This window comes from Oryctolagus cuniculus, chromosome 16 (genome assembly GCF_051225735.1).
Source record: "Oryctolagus cuniculus isolate XC-2025 breed Fujian yellow rabbit chromosome 16, ASM5122573v1, whole genome shotgun sequence".
Lineage (NCBI taxonomy): Eukaryota > Metazoa > Chordata > Mammalia > Lagomorpha > Leporidae > Oryctolagus > Oryctolagus cuniculus.
The window spans coordinates 71,483,652-71,500,869 of NC_142882.1; the positions used below are offsets into that span (position 1 = coordinate 71,483,652).

Consider the following 17,218-nt stretch of genomic DNA (forward strand, 5'->3'; position numbering starts at 1 on the left):
ACATGGAAGGGTACCAAGTGTTTAGCCTGGAGATTAAGGTACCCACATCTGGTATCAGAGTACCTAGCTTCATTTCCCAGCTCCAACTCCTGATTCCAGCCTTCCACTAATGCAGATGCTAGGAGGCAGTGCTGATGGTTCAAGTAATCGGGTTCCTGCCACCCTTGTGGGAAACATGGACTGTAGTCCTAGCTCCTGGCTCCAAGCCCCAGCCTAGCCTAACTAAGCCAGGCATTTTGGGAGTGAATCAGTGGCTGGGAGCTCTCCCTCTCTCTCTGTCTGCCTGTCTCTCCAAGAAATAATTTTTAAAAAATATATGGAAGAATTTATTCATTTCTTCTTTTCTAGAAAGATTATCAATTATACATACTTATACTAATAAGCATGTCAGTAATTAACAATGATATAAATGAAAAGCCATGTCAACTAACAAGTGGCAACTTTCTCTTTCAGATGATGACAAGAGATTCTGTCTCACCTTGGCACCATACTTGGAATAGTTCATTTCTGTCAGTGTTACTGGTCGCAATTTGTCAATATCTCCAAAGGCTACTCCAGGAACATAGAGGGCACAAACAATATGCACCCATCTGTAAGGAGAAAAAATATGATTTTGTCATCAAAACCTTTCATGAAATTTCCAAAAAGCTAACTTATAAAACATGTGTTTTCTCAAATTACTACTGAAGGAGTTCTGTGACAAACATTAAAACTTCAATTTCAAACACATAATTAAAGTATACAGAACACCTACAGAATAACATTGAGTAACAGAAAAATGACTGCAATAATCATGTTTCCAATAGTTTCCAAAACAGAGTTAACAACTCTAACTGCCTTTCACTTAAAATTCTGTTGCACTTGGCACTGATCCTTATTCTGAAACATTTGCATAAAAATACTTCTCAAAGACAAAAAACATTCTCATATTCAGGGAAAAGTATTCACATTATTTTAACCCTTTGAGATTTAAGGATCCTAATTTAAGAAGTATGAAGTTACTCTGCAGTAATTAGGAAAAATTGCACATTTTTTGTTAATGTTTTCTAAAACTGTTGAGTAATCCTCAAGAAAATATTTTGAGAGTTTTGGTGTACAGTTTGATTTTCTTTCTTTCCAGGTTAAAACGGACTCCTGGAGGAAGGTACAGAAAAAAGTTATAGTAATATACGAAAGTCATATTTTAATTCATCTGTTTACTATACAACCTATGCACTACAATTTATATGCTTCACGTATATTTTGCTAGGTCTGAATGATGTTGTAAAACTAAACAAAGAGTGCTCAGTTTCAGTACACTGAAGAAAAAGTGAGAGTTGGTCCTCAGTTCATTTCTAAAAACTTATCTGAACCATTCTGAATTTATTAGGTACCTTTTCTGTTTGCTTATAACAAAATAACAGGTGGGATCAACAACTGAAATTTAAACAGATCATTACCATCTCTGCAACAAAAGGAGGAAAAATGAGATGGTAAATGTCTACTAACCTCATGAACATATTAACAGATTCTGCTTTATCACAGTTTAAGAGGCTATGAATGCTACAGGGCTTTGGTTTTTTATGATGCACTGAGTTTTAAAGGACTGCGAATCATTCTATAGAAACACTAGAGAAAATAGTTAACAAATTATCTTTCATACTGAGAAAAAATATTCAGGGTTTTGAGATTTCCTTGATAGAATGTTTTAATCCAACCTTCCAAATGCATCCTGTGGAGTTCAATATAAAGATACACATCTTCAACAAGCAGCTGCTTTCTCAATTTAATTTGCACAGTTTTTTTTTCATACTCCATTGATGTATTAAATGTCGGTGTACTCTGTAGGAGTTTATCTTTGATAAACCCAACATCTGGCTGCTTGCTTCATACTGACCTTCTGAAAATGTTTTAGTACAAGTCATACAAGTACAGATTTAAACTGCCATTTCAGTGTGATTGGCACACAAGATATCATTTCCCCCAACCTCTGTCATGAAAACATCATCAACTTGAGTCCTTAATTAAAATACATATCAAAGTCAGTGAAAATCAGAGTTAAGGCACTTTCAGTACATTTTTAAAAAAAGATTATTTATTTATTTTCATCTACTTCAAAGACAGAGTGACAGAGAAAGAAAGACCCATGGAGTCCTGGAGACAGCAGGCCAGGGATGCAGGACCATCCATATGTGTAGGGGGACAGCAGAGCCAGTGCTGACCTGGGATCACCCTCCCTCCCACCACTACCCTGCAGCTCCTTAGAGCAACTGTCCCTGGGCTTTGTGTATGGTCTGAGATGATTTCTCAATGCTGGCAGAAAATGTGTTTTTGCCTTTTCCTCCTCATTTCCTGTGAAGGATGCACAATGTTCACATGGGAATGCGAAGCTGCCTGATTAAAATTTTGATACATTTTTAACAATGAACATTTAGAGTTGGTGGCCAAGAGAAACCAATTAATGGTGTAAATAATTCTTATTAAAAGTATGTGAGGGCCAGCGCTGTCATGTAATGGGTAAAGGCACCACCTGCAGTGCTGGCATCCCATATGGGGATTATGAAGAATCCATCTTCTGACTCCCCAAACACCCTCAAATGTCAGGGCTACAGCCAGGCCAAAGCCAGGATGACAGAACTCCATCCAGGTGTCCCACGTGGGTGGTAGGAGCCCAAGCAACTGAGCCATCATCTGCTGCCTCCCAGGATGCATTAACAGGAAGCTGAATCACACCAATAATGGAATGAGGATATCCTAATTGATGGCTTAACCCACTGCACTACAACACCTGACCTAATGTTAGTTCTGTTTAGCTAGGCATAACTAGCTTTTATTCATAAGTTTAGTGCTACATATTTTAGAATTTGTAAGTAGGACAAATCAGGAAATTTTTAAAAATCTTTGTTATTTTACAATCCATTTTGCTTGACACTGTGATGACAGATAGACTTCAATTGGGGAAAGAAGCAGATATTAAGCATCACACAAAAACACCAACAAAGAACTGCCATTCCAGCAGTTTTGTAATCTATGAATAGATTTTAAAAATTCATTTAGGCATTGGTGCTGTGATGTAACAGATCAAGCCACTGCCTACAGTGCTAGTCCATATGGGTGCCAGTTCGTGTCCCGGCTGCTCCACTTCCCATGCAGCTCTCTATTATATCTTGGGAAAGCAATAGAAGATGGCCCAAGACCTTGGGCCCTGCACCCGTGTGGGAGACCCAGAGGAAGCTCCTGGCTCCTGACTTCGGATCGGCACAGCTCCGGCCGTTGCAGCCATTTGGGGAGTTAACCAGCGGATGGAAGAGCTCTCTGCCTCTGCCTCTCTGTAATTCTGCCTTTCTTTTTTTTTGACAGGCAGAGTGGATAATGAGAGAGAGAGACAGAGAGAAAGGTCTTCCTTTTGCCGTTAGTTCACCCTCCAATGGCCGCCACGGCTGGCACGCTGCGGCCTGCACACCGTGCTGATCCGATGGCAGGAGCCAGGTACTTCTCCTGGTCTCCCATGGGGTGCAGGGCCCAAGCACTTGGGCCATCCTCCACTGCCTTCCAGGGCCACAGCAGAGAGCTGGCCTGGAAGAGGGGCAACCGGAAAAGAATCCGGAGCCCCGACCGGGACTAGAACCCGGTGTGCCGGCACCACAAGGTGGTGGATTAGCCTAGTGAGCCGCGGCGCCGGCCTGTAATTCTGCCTTTCAAATAAAATAAACACATTTTTAAAAAAATTCATGTATTTTAATAAAGCAGACTACATAAAAAGGTACTTCCCAAGATTCTTATTTCAGAATGGAAACTAAATTAATCAAAATTGATTCTGAAGAATCTTATCTTTATAGTGCTCTTAGCATAAGACAAATGCACTTCTAGAGTGCTTTTGTCATTCCTTCATTCCCTTATTCCACAATCAATTAATAAATGTCTACTAGACAAAGAGTACCATTTAGGCAGTTTGCGAGTTATAAAGATACATGTGAAGTGCTTTTTTCTTTTTTTTTTCTTTTTTTTAAGATTTATTTTACTTATTTGAAAGTCAGAGTTACACAGAGAGAGGAGAGGCAGAGAGAGGGAGACAGAGAGAGAGAGAGAGAGAGAGAGAGAGAGAGAGAGAGAGGTCTTCCACCCATTAGTTCACTCCCCAGATGGTCGCAATGGCTGGAGCTGTGCCAATCCAAAGCCAAGAGCCAGGAGCTTCTTCCAGGTCTTCCACATGGGTGCAGGGGCCCACAGACTTGGGCCATCTTCTACTGCTATCCCAGGCCATAACAGAGAGCTGGATCAGAAGAGGAACAGCCAGGACTAGAACCGGCACCCATATGGGGTGCTGGCGCTTCAGGCCAGGGCTTTAACCCACTGCGCCACAGCGCCGGCTCCTGAAATGCTTATTTCACAATATCAGACTCACTGTTTTCACTCAAGAAACATCAGCTTCGGGCCGGCGCCGTGGCTCACTAGGCTAATCCTCTGCCTGCGGCACGGGCACACAGGGTTCTAGTCCCAGTTGGGGCACCGGATTCTGTACCGGTTGCTCCTCTTCCAGGCCAGCTCTCTGCTGTGGCCCGGGAGTGCAGTGGAGGATGGTCCAGGTCCTTGGGCCCTGCACCCACATGGGAGACCAGGAGGAAGCACCTGGTTCCTGGCTTCGGATCAGTGCAGTGCACCGACCACAAGGTGCTGGCCGTAGTGGCTACTTGGGGGGTAAACCAACGGAAAAAGTAATACCTTTTTCTCTCTCACTGTCTAACTCTGCCTGTCAAAAAAAAAAAAAAAAAAAAAAAAAAAAAAAAGAAAAGAAACATCAGCTATAAGATAAAGAAAACCTAGGTGGCCAGCGCTGTGGCACACTGGGTTAAAGCCCTGTCTGAAGTGCTGGCATCCCATATAGGTGCTGGTTCGAGTACCGACTGCTCCACTTTGGATCCAGCTCCCTGCTAATGTGCCTGGGAAAGCATCAGAAGATGGCCCAAGTCCTTGGGCCCCTGCATCCATGTGGGAGACCCAGAGGAGGCTCCTGGCTCCTGTATTTGGATCAGCTCAGCGCCAGCCGTTGTGGGCATTTGGGGAGTGAATCAGTGGATGGAAGATCTCTCTCTTTCTCTGTCTCTATTTCTCTCTGTAACTCTGTCTTTCAAATAAATAAAAAAGAGAAAGAAAATCTAAAAGTTTCCTTTTAGTGAGAGATTGTTTTTTGCATTTTGCATATTAAGAAATGGGTTCTGAAGGATTAAGTTATTTTCAAATATAACAACACTGGCAAGTCATAAAACTGTGACAAAAAGTTCAATGTCATCTTCTATTGCACTAAAAAATAAGAGCAGCAAACTCATATTTCAATGTGGGGAGGGGACAACCAACAAAGGACATCAAAAGGGTATGACTAAGGTTTCCCATAATCAGATTTATAAGACTATTTAAGACAAGGTAAAATACTCTCCCTAAGAAATGAAATAAAAATTTAGTGACAACTATGTATCAATAGTTTTCTCACATTAATTCACATTAAGCCCATGTGATAAGTCAATCTCAAAATCTATTTTATTCTTTCTACTCATTAGTCCTCCTTTTTCCCTACTTCCCACCTAAAGCCAGGCTTGTCAAACTTTGTTGGCTTTCTACACCTTGAATCAAACTAGTATTAACATTCATCAAAATACATCCATACACATTGCAGACATCACACAAAGTGCTCAAATGGTACATAAGTGAATTTTTGCCAGTCTGCCCCATCATGATAGGGAAGTATCTATGTATGCAATATCTATGTAGTTAAGGAGGTCTCCTTTCTCTTTATTCACAAACAACTTTACAATTTGCCTTGTGAATTATGAAAACATAAAGAAACATAAAAGTTTAAGAGTTTTTTCAGAACTTTTAAATTATCAATAAGAAAAGAAGTAAAACAAAAAAAGTCCGGTTTTTCCAAAGCTGCCTTACTTTACCAAAATATATTTCAACTCTCAGGAATCAGTTATCACAAAGAATTCACGGAGCATGTTGGTAATAAGAAAGCACAGGCAGTAGCAACAGCTATAGTAGAGAAGGAGATATTTGTTGACCACTTTTTTCCAGTTAGCAACTTACTGCATTTTGGTGCCAAATACATATTTCAATACCTGCTCTGCAATAATGGAGAGAATTCCTTCACCATTTCTCCTTCATGGAGAGCATGGTTCTAGGCTGAGAGTTTGGGAGCATGCAGGATGAAGGATCTTCTCAATGGGAATACAGAGAACATGTAACTGTGCTTGGCCCCAGCAACATGCACAGTCCCCTGGCTACCCTGCTGTCCTAGCCATTCTGTAGACCACTTTCCCTCGCCTTCTCCACATAGGCACCACATACTCTAGCCTTGTAACCAGTGCTCCAGCTTCCTCTGTAAACTATGCCTGCCCACCTTCTGGCCAAGAGCTGGAGACCCAGACTGGCCAAAGCAAGCTGCCACCTGCAAGGCTGTAATTAGTTCTTTCAACAAAGTCTGAACCCCAGGCTCACAGAAGAGGTCATCTTACAAATTTTGTCATTGCTTGGAAATAATTCCCAAAGTTCCAGGGTACCCTTTATACTTTATATTTTTAGAGTTACTCTTTTATCATAGCTTAGTAATTCATTATGTTAAAATTCTACCTTTTTAAAATCGCTTTATGGTTTAAGTCTCCTGATACACTCTTGAAGTCAGATCTGAGTTCAAATCTGACCAGTTTATATTCTTAAGCTAGTAAAGTACTTAAGTGATCTGAGCCTAAAGGACTATACCCACAAAATGGAAAACTACCACTTGATACATTACAGAGTCATTATTAAGATTTAATGGGAGCCGACGCCGCGGCTCAACAGGCTAATCCTCCACCTGCAGTGCCGGCACACTGGGTTCTAGTCCCAGTTGGGGCGTGGTGCGCTGGCCGCAGCACGCCGGCCGCGGCGTCCATTGGAGGGTGAACCAACGGCAAAGGACAACCTTTCTCTCTGTCTCTCTCTCTGTCCACTCTGCCTGTCCAAAAAAAAAAAAAAAAAAAAAAAAAAAAAAGATTTAATGGGATGGGGGCTGGCGCTGTGGCACAGCAAGTTGTTGCCCTAACCTAAAGCACTAGTATCGCATATTGGCCCTGGTTTGAGACCCAGCTGCTCCACTTCAGATCCAGCTCTCTGTTGTGGCCTGGGAAAGCAGTAGAAGATGCCCCAAGTCCTTGGGCCTCGGAACCTACATGGGAGACCCGGAAGAAGCTCCTGGCTCCTGGCTTTGGATTGGCACAGCTCCAGCCGCTGAGGCCAACTGGGGAGTGAATTAGCAAATGGAAGACCTCTCTTTCTCTCTCTGCCTCTCCTCTCTCTGTGTAACTCTGAATTTCAAATAAATAAATAAATCTTAAAAAAAAAAGATTTAATAGGATTAAAGGTATAAAGGCAAATGCAGATATTTAATAAACAGCTTTTCCTCCTTCCCTACCCTATTTGCAGCCTTGTTGCCATTTACTCTATGCCAAGAAGATAGAAAGAACCAATAAAAAAAAGTGTGTATGTCAGAACATCTTAAATAGAAGAAAAGAACGGTCAAGAGCAGACATGCTCTAAGGCACATGCCCAACATAATTATGACATCAACCTTCCAGCATCTGTCTCCTTGAAAATCCCATCCTGATTAGGACATAGTTCACAGCTAGGAGAAACACCACATTTACAGGCATCACAAAACCAAGGTTCAGTGGAGTTCTCAGAAGCTGAACTCATAATGGAGTCACTCTCTCCATCAACTCCATAACAACCTAAAAAAGAAAAAAAAGTATGATTAAACATGACTATTTTTTTAATTCATACTTATAAAATCAGAAAAGAAAAAGGAGAGAAAAGGGAGATACAAAAGTGATATTAAAACAAAGAAGTGATACTGCCATATAAAAATATCTTTCACCTAGTAGAGTATACAGAATGAAATGATATTTCAAGACAGTTTTAGACCAAGAGGAAAGGCACTAAATGAATGAAAAAGTTTATAATTTCCTAAAAATTACAATTTGAAAAAAATATTAAAATATGATTTATCAATAAAAAGAAATTAGAATAATACAGTATTGATCAATAAATATTTATTGAGCTCTTTAGAACCAGGTACCAGAATACATATAAATACCAAGTTAATGCAAAGCAAATATACAAACAAAAAAAGCAAAGCATTTCATCTAATTTTGAAGATTGACAGTTATAATACAGACTCATATAACTATAAAAGCAAAGTATGCCTTGGGCCAGCACTGTAGCACAGTGGGTTAAAAGCCCTAGACAACAGGGCCAGCATCCCATATGGGTGCCGGTTCAAGTCCTGGCTGCTTTGCTTCTGATCCAGCTCTCTGCTAGTGCATCTGGGAAAGCAGCAGAAGTCCTTGGGTCTCTACACCCACGTGGGAGACCCAGAAGAAGCTCCTCGCTCCTGGCTTCAGATCTGCTCAGCTCTAGCCTTTGCAGCCACTTGGGGAGTGAACCAGTGGGTGGAAGACCTATCTCTCTCTGTCTCTTTCTCTGTTTCTACCTCACTCTCTTTCAAATAAATAAAATAAATCTCTAAAGTTTTTTTTTTTTTTTTTTTTGACAGGCAGAGTGGACAGTGAGAGAGAGAGAGAGACAGAGAGAAAGGTCTTCCTTTGCCGTTGGTTCACCCTCCAATGGCCGCCGCGGCCGGCACGCTGCGGCCAGCACACTGCGCTGATCCAATGGCAGGAGCCAGGTACTTCTCCTGGTCTCCCATGGGGTGCAGGGCCCAAGCACTTGGGCCATCCTCCACTGCACTCCCGGGCCACAGCAGAGAGCTGGCCTGGAAGAGGGGCAACCGGGACAGAATCCGGCGCCCCGACCAGGACTAGAACCCGGTGTGCCGGCGCTGCAAGGTGGAGGATTAGCCTAGTGAGCCGCGGCACCGGCTCTAAAGTATTCTTAAAAAGAAAACAATACAGAAACACACATGCACACATAAATTAAAGCTGCAGAAGAATATGAAAAGTTCAGGACAGAGTGAGACAAGCTGAGTTCCACTCAAAACTGAGGCATTTAATCTCTTCTTAAATGTATAATTCCTGTTTTCCGTGAGAATTTTTCTTTTTTTTTTTTTTTTTTTTTTTTTTTGACAGGCAGAGTGGACAGTGAGAGAGAGAGACAGAGAGAAAGGTCTTCCTTTGCCGTTGGTTCACCCTCCAATGGCCGCCGCGGCCAGCGCGCTGCGGCCAGCGCACCGCGCTGATCCGATGGCAGGAGCCAGGATCCAGGTGCTTTTCCTGGTCTCCCATGGGGTGCAGGGCCCAAGCACCTGGGCCATCCTCCACTGCACTCCCTGGCCACAGCAGAGGGCTGGCCTGGAAGAGGGGCAACCGGGACAGAATCCGGCGCCCCGACCGGGACTAGAACCCGGTGTGCCGGCGCCGCTAGGCGGAGGATTAGCCTAGTGAGCCGCGGCGCCGGCCCGTGAGAATTTTTCTAAAACTAAAATTGATGAAAACAAGAGGTAATTCTCTTTTTCCTCTTCTTATTCACAAGGTTTGATATTTTGAGATGAGTCAGTTAAATTATTGAGGTGGAATATGTGATAAAAATCTTCAAAGGTCTCAGGAACATACCCAATAAATAAGATAATTCAATATAGTTCTTCACATTTCAGAGCAGGACGTGATATACCCCAAATCAATTCCCTTCCAATTGTCAAAAGCAAAAAGTTGCCATAACTCACATATACATTTTAGGAATTCCAAATTCCATGTAAAGTTATTATTTGGTCTCCCAAATCTGCCTAAAATTCTTACAAATAAAAAAAAACATTTTCCTTAATCGTGAGCTTAATAGATTTCAAAGACATTAAGAGAATCAAAAATTCAGGCCAGAATTTACTATGCACTCCTCTGTAAGATCCAAGTTATCATCAAATTCTTGAAGTTCTATTTTGTCTAAAAACTTGGTATTAATGAGGCTCTCAATGCCAGTCCAACAAAACTCACTAGGTGATGCCACATCTATCATCACGATTAACTCCTGCTCAGCATTAACGTATCAAAAAGTCAGTATCAGCACCAATAAGTCATTAACAAACATGGACGCCAATAAGCAGTAATTGGGAAGTTCTAAGAGAAATTCTTCCAGACTATAAGAAGAACCTTTCTAAACTACTGAAGGCTTACAACACAGAGTATGTCTCCAGCAACTAAAAGAGCCATGAATCCTAACCATTTCCTTTCCCCCAGATGGTGTTAGACACACACCAACTTCAAATTATCCAGTTTTCCTTCTAAAAAGAATGATACTGCCCTTTTGTCAAAACATCTTTCAGAGAAATAATTTAATTTATATGTCATAATGAAACAGACTGCAACTTAATTCTATCCCTGATGCACGCCCTCATCACCTTTACGTTGGGGCATTTCTCGGATCTAAAACTTAACATATCCTCTCAACAAAGGTCACTTGTAAAGAAAACCAAATATGAACCATTCCAGATACTTCTGACTAGATTTATTCCAAGAGGAAATTCTTAGTGCCTAATTCTAAGGGGCATCCAAAGTGATCCTTAATAAACTTAGGACATTTAAAAAGCCACTAAGAGAAATATTATCAGTGATGATCATCTCTCAAAAAGTTTTACCATGGCCGGCACCGCAGCATAGTGGGTGACGCCACTGCCTACAGTGCTGGCATCCAATATGGGTGCCAGTTTGAGTTCTGGATGCTCCACTTCCAATCCAACTCTCTGCTATGGCCTGGGAAAGCAGTAGAAGATGGCCCAAATCCTTGGGTCCCAGAACCCATATGGGAGACCTGGAAGAAGCTCCTGGCTCCTGGCTTTGGATCGGCCCAGCTCCAACAATTGTAGCCACTGGAGAGGGAACCAGCAGATGGAAGACCTCTCTTTCTCTCTCTCTCTCTATTTGCCTCGAACCCTCTGTAACTTGGCCTTTCAAATAAATAAATAAATCTTTTAAAAAAAATTAGCACATGGGAAATTTAATTGCAACCCACATTAGATCATGTGATTATCAGATTTTATACTAAACAGACAACAGGAACCTGAATTGGAGAATAAATTTTCTTTTTTAAGATTTATTTATTTATTTGAAAGACAGAGTTACAGAGAGGCAAAGGTAGAGAGAGAGGTCTTCCATTTGACTGTTCACTCCCCAGATGGCCACAACGGTTGAACCTGTGCCGACTAGAAGCCAGGAGCCAGAAACCTCCTCTGGGTCTCCCACGAAGGTGCAGGGGCCCAAGGACTTGGGCCATCTTCTACTGCTTTCCCAGGCCATAGCAGAGAGCTGATCAGAAGTAGAGCAGCAGGGACTCAAACTGGCACCCACGTGGGATGCCAGCATCGTAGGCGGTGGCTTCACCCACTATGCCACAGCACTGGCTCCTGGAGAATAAATTTTAATAACCACCCAAAAAAACTCAAATTAAAATAAATTACAATATAAGTAAATACTGAGCCAAATTAATAACCTAAGAAAATAATCATATACAGCTAATAAATAATTTTAAATTATGAACATTAATTCAATTAGATGTCTTTGTAGGTCAATAGTTATATATATTTTAATCACATGATATTATTCTTCAACATAGATCATATTTAACATAAACTAATAGGCAGAAAACTAAATTGTGATTTATACAAAATGCCTCAAGCAAATCCTTAAGTATTATTTTCCTTTTGCTACTCAAAGGTTTTTTTTTTTTTTTTTTGACAGGCAGAGTGGACAGTGAGAGAGAGAGACAGAGAGAGAAAGGTCTTCCTTTTGCCGTTGGTTCACCCTCCAATGGCCGCCGCTGCAGCCGGCGCACCGCGCTGATCCTGGCAGGAGCCAGGAGCCAGGTGCTTTTCCTGGTCTCCCATGGGGTGCAGGGCCCAAGCACCTGGGCCATCCTCCACTGCACTCCCTGGCCATAGCAGAGAGCTGGCCTGGAAGAGGGGCAACCGGGACAGAATCCGGCGCCCCAACCGGGACTAGAACCCGGTGTGCCGGCGCCGCAAGGTGGAGGATTAGCCTATTGAGCCACGGCGCCGGCTCTCAAAGGTTTTATAATAGTAAACTTTGATCCAAATTAAGTTATCAAAAGGAATGCCAAAGATTTTAAAATAACTAGATTATAGTATGAAAGATAAGCAAAGGAACCAAAAACTCATTAATTTCCCTAATGCCATTAAATTGTAGTTGTCAATCTTTGTTCTATTCAGATATATATTTTTTAATGTGAAATCATAAAGTTAAAAGAAAAGTGGCCACAGCTGTGGCACAGCAGGTTAAACTGCCATCTGCAGTGTCGACATCCCATATGCACACCAGCTCAAGTTCTGGCTACTCCACTTCCAATCCAGCTCTCTGCTAAAGCACCTGGGAAGGCACTGGAAGATGGCCCAAGTCCTGAGTGCCTGTTCCCACATGGGAGACCTGGAGAAAGCTCCTGGCTCCTGGCTTCAGATCAGCCCAGCTACAGCTATTGCAGCCATTTGGGGAGTGAAGCAACAAATGGAAAGAGCTCTCTCTCTCTGTCTCTGCCTCTCTCTTTTTCTCTGTAGTTCTGCCTTTCAAATAAGTAAATAAATCTTAAAGAAATACATTTTCCTTCTTAAGAGTTATTATTATTACCAATAAACACTCTTACTGTAAACAGGCAAAATGTCATACTTAGTCATAGGGGTGGGTGTTTGGTACAGCAGCTGGGGCACTGCTTAGGATGCCCACATCCCATGTCAAAATGCCTGGGTTCAAGTCTCAGCCCCACTTCCAGTTACAGCTTCTTGTTAATGCACACCCTGCGAGGCAGAAGCTGATACCTAAAGTCCTTGGGTGCCTGCTTTTGTTGGAGACCTGGACTCCATTCTGGGCTTCTGGCTCTGGCCTAGTCCAGTCCCTTGCTGTGTTGGCATGTGGAGAGTGGACCATAGAGGGAAGACCTCTAGATTTCTGTCTGTCTTTCTCTGTCTCTCTTTCTCTCTCTGCCTTTCAAATAAATAAAATACATTTTTAAAGAAAAAAATCATAAAAGAAACATAATCTATTTTCTTATGGGCTATTCAGCACCACAGAGGGAAAAATCTATTTTCTTTCCAAATCTTTCTTTGACACAAATCTTTCTAAACTTGATAAAATCTAAATTCACACAAAGCAGGTAATTACCCAAATAAAGCCCCCATGAGGCTATCCAACTTATTAACTTCATTCAGCAAAATCAAAAGGTAATTTTTAGAATAAAACAAAATTTCTATCCTTCTTTTAAAGAATATACCACACACATGGCATACATTTGCATAAGTTTTAATCCAAACAACCTTAGGAACAATTTTTCAGCTCCATCTGTAGAAATGCCTGCTTTGTAACTTAGAAGAATGGTACTGTGTAAGCTCAAGGGAGAACCAGCAAGTGGGTGAGTGCTGCTTCCTTAGCTTCGCTAGCCCTGGAAAGTGATTCCCATGGTGTCATTATCTTTAGAGTCTTTACCTGTAACTTTCACTTGCCTCTTCTCTCACCTTTCTCTGCCATATTTATTGGGTTTATTCAGCTCTATCCATTTTAACTAATGACAAAAAACATTTTTAACATATTTATCTCTCTGGGAACCACCAACTCCCAGAGAGATTTTTTTTTCAAGTGGAGATTTTATTGAAAATGAAGAAATGGTTCTTGAAAATGCTGATAAATACAGCAAACGGTTACACTGCACTCTTCCTTCAAGTTAGCCAGCTTTTCCAAGTACAGGGCAATATACAGTACTTAATGCTGGCAGACTTTCACAGTAATTTAGTGTTAAAAGATTATTAGTACATAGATTATAAAAAGATTTTTGGTGTGCAATGCTTAGTTCTGGGGTTGCACCTTTACTGAGTATGAACAAGGGCTCCTGCTCCCTGATCATAACCAAATCTCTTGGGCCCAAAGTTCTCTGCATAATATCCTTTACACTAGATTTCACTTTTCTTCTCAGTCAGACTTGTTCATTCAAGACTCTTTCCACGATTTGTTTATTGGAAACAGTTTTTGTGCCAGGGCATTATCCTGGCATCCTATATCAGAACGCCAGTTTGATTCCTGGCTGCCCTAATTCAGATATGTTTACTGACAAATGAACTTTAAAATTTTTACATTATAGTGATTACTTACATTAAGTCTCTGAAAAATAGTTTAATACCTCCCCCTAAATTAAAATAGACCACTTAAAATCTCTCTATGGCCACGTAATTAAGATCAACTTGAGCAACATAAACAATGTATACAAATCATACATAAGGAAAAACACATAAAATGTATTTACAATTGTTTTGAATTTTTGAAATATATACAGTCAAATCAGAGGAAATATACCCCATTCTGCTTTCCATAAGTTCCAAGAGACTTGCAATCTTTTACCTTCTGGCTCTGTAACTTTAAATAAACAATCTCTAAGATTAGGTACCTCAATGCAATGCATGCCTAATATTATCCTGATTATCTCTCAGTAGAAAGATCAATCAACAGGGACATATTAATTGGCATTTTAAAGTTTTAGAAACTAATAAAAATTTTAAAACTTCAAATATTTACTGTATTCTACATCACTAGACCTTTGACTACAAACTGACCAAAAAAAATTAATGTGTAATATTTATTAGAAAAGTATTTACAATTTGATACCAGCACCACACCAGCAGAATGATACCTGTCACAAATATATCCTAAAGTGTAAAAGATCCAAATTGTCCATTGACTTATTTATAATGTCAAAATGATACAACTTGAACATATTCAGATAGTCATAAAAATATATTTTTGCATTTACTAAAAAACAAAAGTGAAAAAATCTGAATAAGAATTCTTAGGGCTAGGCCAACAGACTTCAAAATAAGCAGACAGGAGGAAAAAAACTTAAGTAGACCTGATCTCATTTTAATCACAGCAACTCAATTTGAGGGCAAATGCTGGTAAGTATACTACCTAACATCCTATAATCCACTATGACACAGCTGACATTTTTCTTGGGACACAATGCAATCAGTGTATGAGGCTAAGTAACATCACCATCAGTGGTACCCTACTGTTACAAATCAGTTACAAGATCTTGCTATAAAGGTGTTTATATCACTAAGTGGCAGACTGCAGACTTTGGATTTCAGAGAACAAGAGATTTATCTACACTAAGGTGAAGTACTTTAAAAAAATTATATATACATATACAATTATATATTTAATAAGCAATAATTGGGGTATGATCTTTTAGCAAAATCTCAATTACAAAACATTTCATTCTGACTACTAGAGTACCTGATTCCAGATTCCTGACAATGCAAACCATGGGAGGCAGAAGTAATGGATCAAATAGTTGGGTTCCTGCCATCCTCATGGGAGACTAGATTTGAGATCCTGTCTCTTGGTTTTGGCCTGGCTTAGACCCAGCTGTTGAAGGTATATAAGGTGTGAACAAGCTGATGGGAACACTTGTGTTTGTTCCCTCTAACTACAATAAAAAAGAGATTCCAATATCATATTTGATATATTTACTGACAAATGAACTTTAAAAATTTTACATTATAGTAATTACTTAAATTTAGTCTATGAAAAATAGTTAAAATCTCCCCCTAAATCAAAACAGACCACTTAAAATCTCCAAAACTAGGACTCTCTCAGCCTGTTAGTTCTCAATCTACTAAAAAAGTAAAAGAGAAATGGAATTATAAAATAATCTTTATAATAATTATATAATAAAATAATAATTATAAAATAACATACTACAGAAACTCCAAAAATAGCAAGAGAAATGGCAATTTTTTGTACTACAGGATTAAGTAGTAGCATAATTTAAAAAAATCAAAATTTTTTGACTTTAATTTATAATTTGCATCTTTACTTCAGACATACAGGAAGTTCACAGAATTCAAAATACAAGTTGAGTATCCTTTATCTGAAATGGTTGAGAACAGAAGTGTTTAAGATCTCATTTTTCAGATTTTGGATTATTTGTTTATTTGGAATTGAATGGAATGAAATACATAAGAAAATTATTATAAAACTTTATAGAAAATTTGGTTTTGACAGCTTGATTATCTCATTTGTCTTATTTGACTCAGAATGACTTTTTATTGCTATCAAAAATCAAGTGTACCTTAGAAAGTTATAAACTTTTAACAGCTCTAAACATGTCAACTAGGTGAATGAAGTGCCCTTCCAAAAATCTAGGCTTTTAAATTTTTTAAAAGCACATAAAAATTGGACATATATATGGATATATATATATATATACACCATGTGATGTTCTGATATATTTACACATTGTATAATGTCCACACAGAGTATAAGTGTCTGTGGCGAAAACATTTAAAATCCTATTTTCTAGTTTTTGTTTCTTTTGTTTTGTTTGATTTGTTTTTTGACATGCAGAGTGGACAGTGAGAGAGACAGACAGAGAGAAAAGTCTTCCTTTTCCGTTGGTTCCCCCCGCAACGGCCGCTGTGGCTAGTGCGCTGCGGCCAGCGCACCGTGCTGATCCGAAGCCAGGAGCTCCTGGTCTCCCATGCGGGTGCAGGGCCCAAGGACTTGGGCCATCCTCCACTGCACTCCCGGGCCACAGCAGAGAGCTGGACTGGAAGAGGAGCAACTGGGACAGAATCCGGCGCCCCAACCGGGACTAGAACCCAGTGTGCCGGTGCCGCAGGAGGAGGATTAGCTTATTGAGCCGTGGCGCCGGCCTAGTTTTTTTGTTTCTTAACAGAGAAATATATAATACATTATCTATAGTCACCCTACTATACCTTAGAATCCCAGAACTTTTTATTCCTAACTAATTCAGCATCTATTAATTAATGTTTCTTCATTCCTAACTCTTCATTCTCCAGCTTCTAGTAACCAACATTATACTGTTTACTTCTTTTTTTTAATATTTATCCACTTATTTATCTGAAAGCCAGAACAACAGTATCTAGATGGACAGATAGATAGATGAAATATTAGACAGACAGACAAGCCAGCCTTCCATTTGTGGGTTCACGTCTCAAATGGCTGCAACAGACAGGTGTAGGCTTTCCAAAGTCAGGAACTACATCCTAGTCTTCCACATGGGAGGCAGGGTTACCCAAGTACTTGGGCCATCACTTTCTAGTCTCATCAGCAGGAAGCTGGATTGAAAGCAGAGTAGCTGGTACTGAATAGGTGATTATAAGCATCACAACCAGAAGCTTAACTTGCTGTACCATGACACCCACCACAACCAACATTATTCTATGCTGGGCCTATTACAATGAACT

At 40.3% G+C, this 17,218-nt stretch overlaps 1 protein-coding gene across 17 annotated transcripts in view; it reads right to left on the bottom strand.

The window, feature by feature from the left end:
• PHF14 (PHD finger protein 14) overlaps window positions 1–17,218 on the bottom strand; it is a 185,487-nt gene that overhangs the window by 140,774 nt on the left and 27,495 nt on the right. For all 17 annotated transcript variants that reach the window (XR_007922235.3, XR_007922234.3, XR_016222696.1 and 14 more), the window contains 2 exons: window positions 7,580–7,739; window positions 479–590 (listed from right to left, as the gene is read on the bottom strand). Coding sequence is in view for 12 of the 17 variants with exons in the window: in XM_051852938.3 (XP_051708898.1) it covers window positions 479–590; window positions 7,580–7,739 (272 nt within the window). In the remaining 5 variants the exon portion in view is untranslated. The remainder of the gene's footprint in view (window positions 1–478; window positions 591–7,579; window positions 7,740–17,218) is intronic.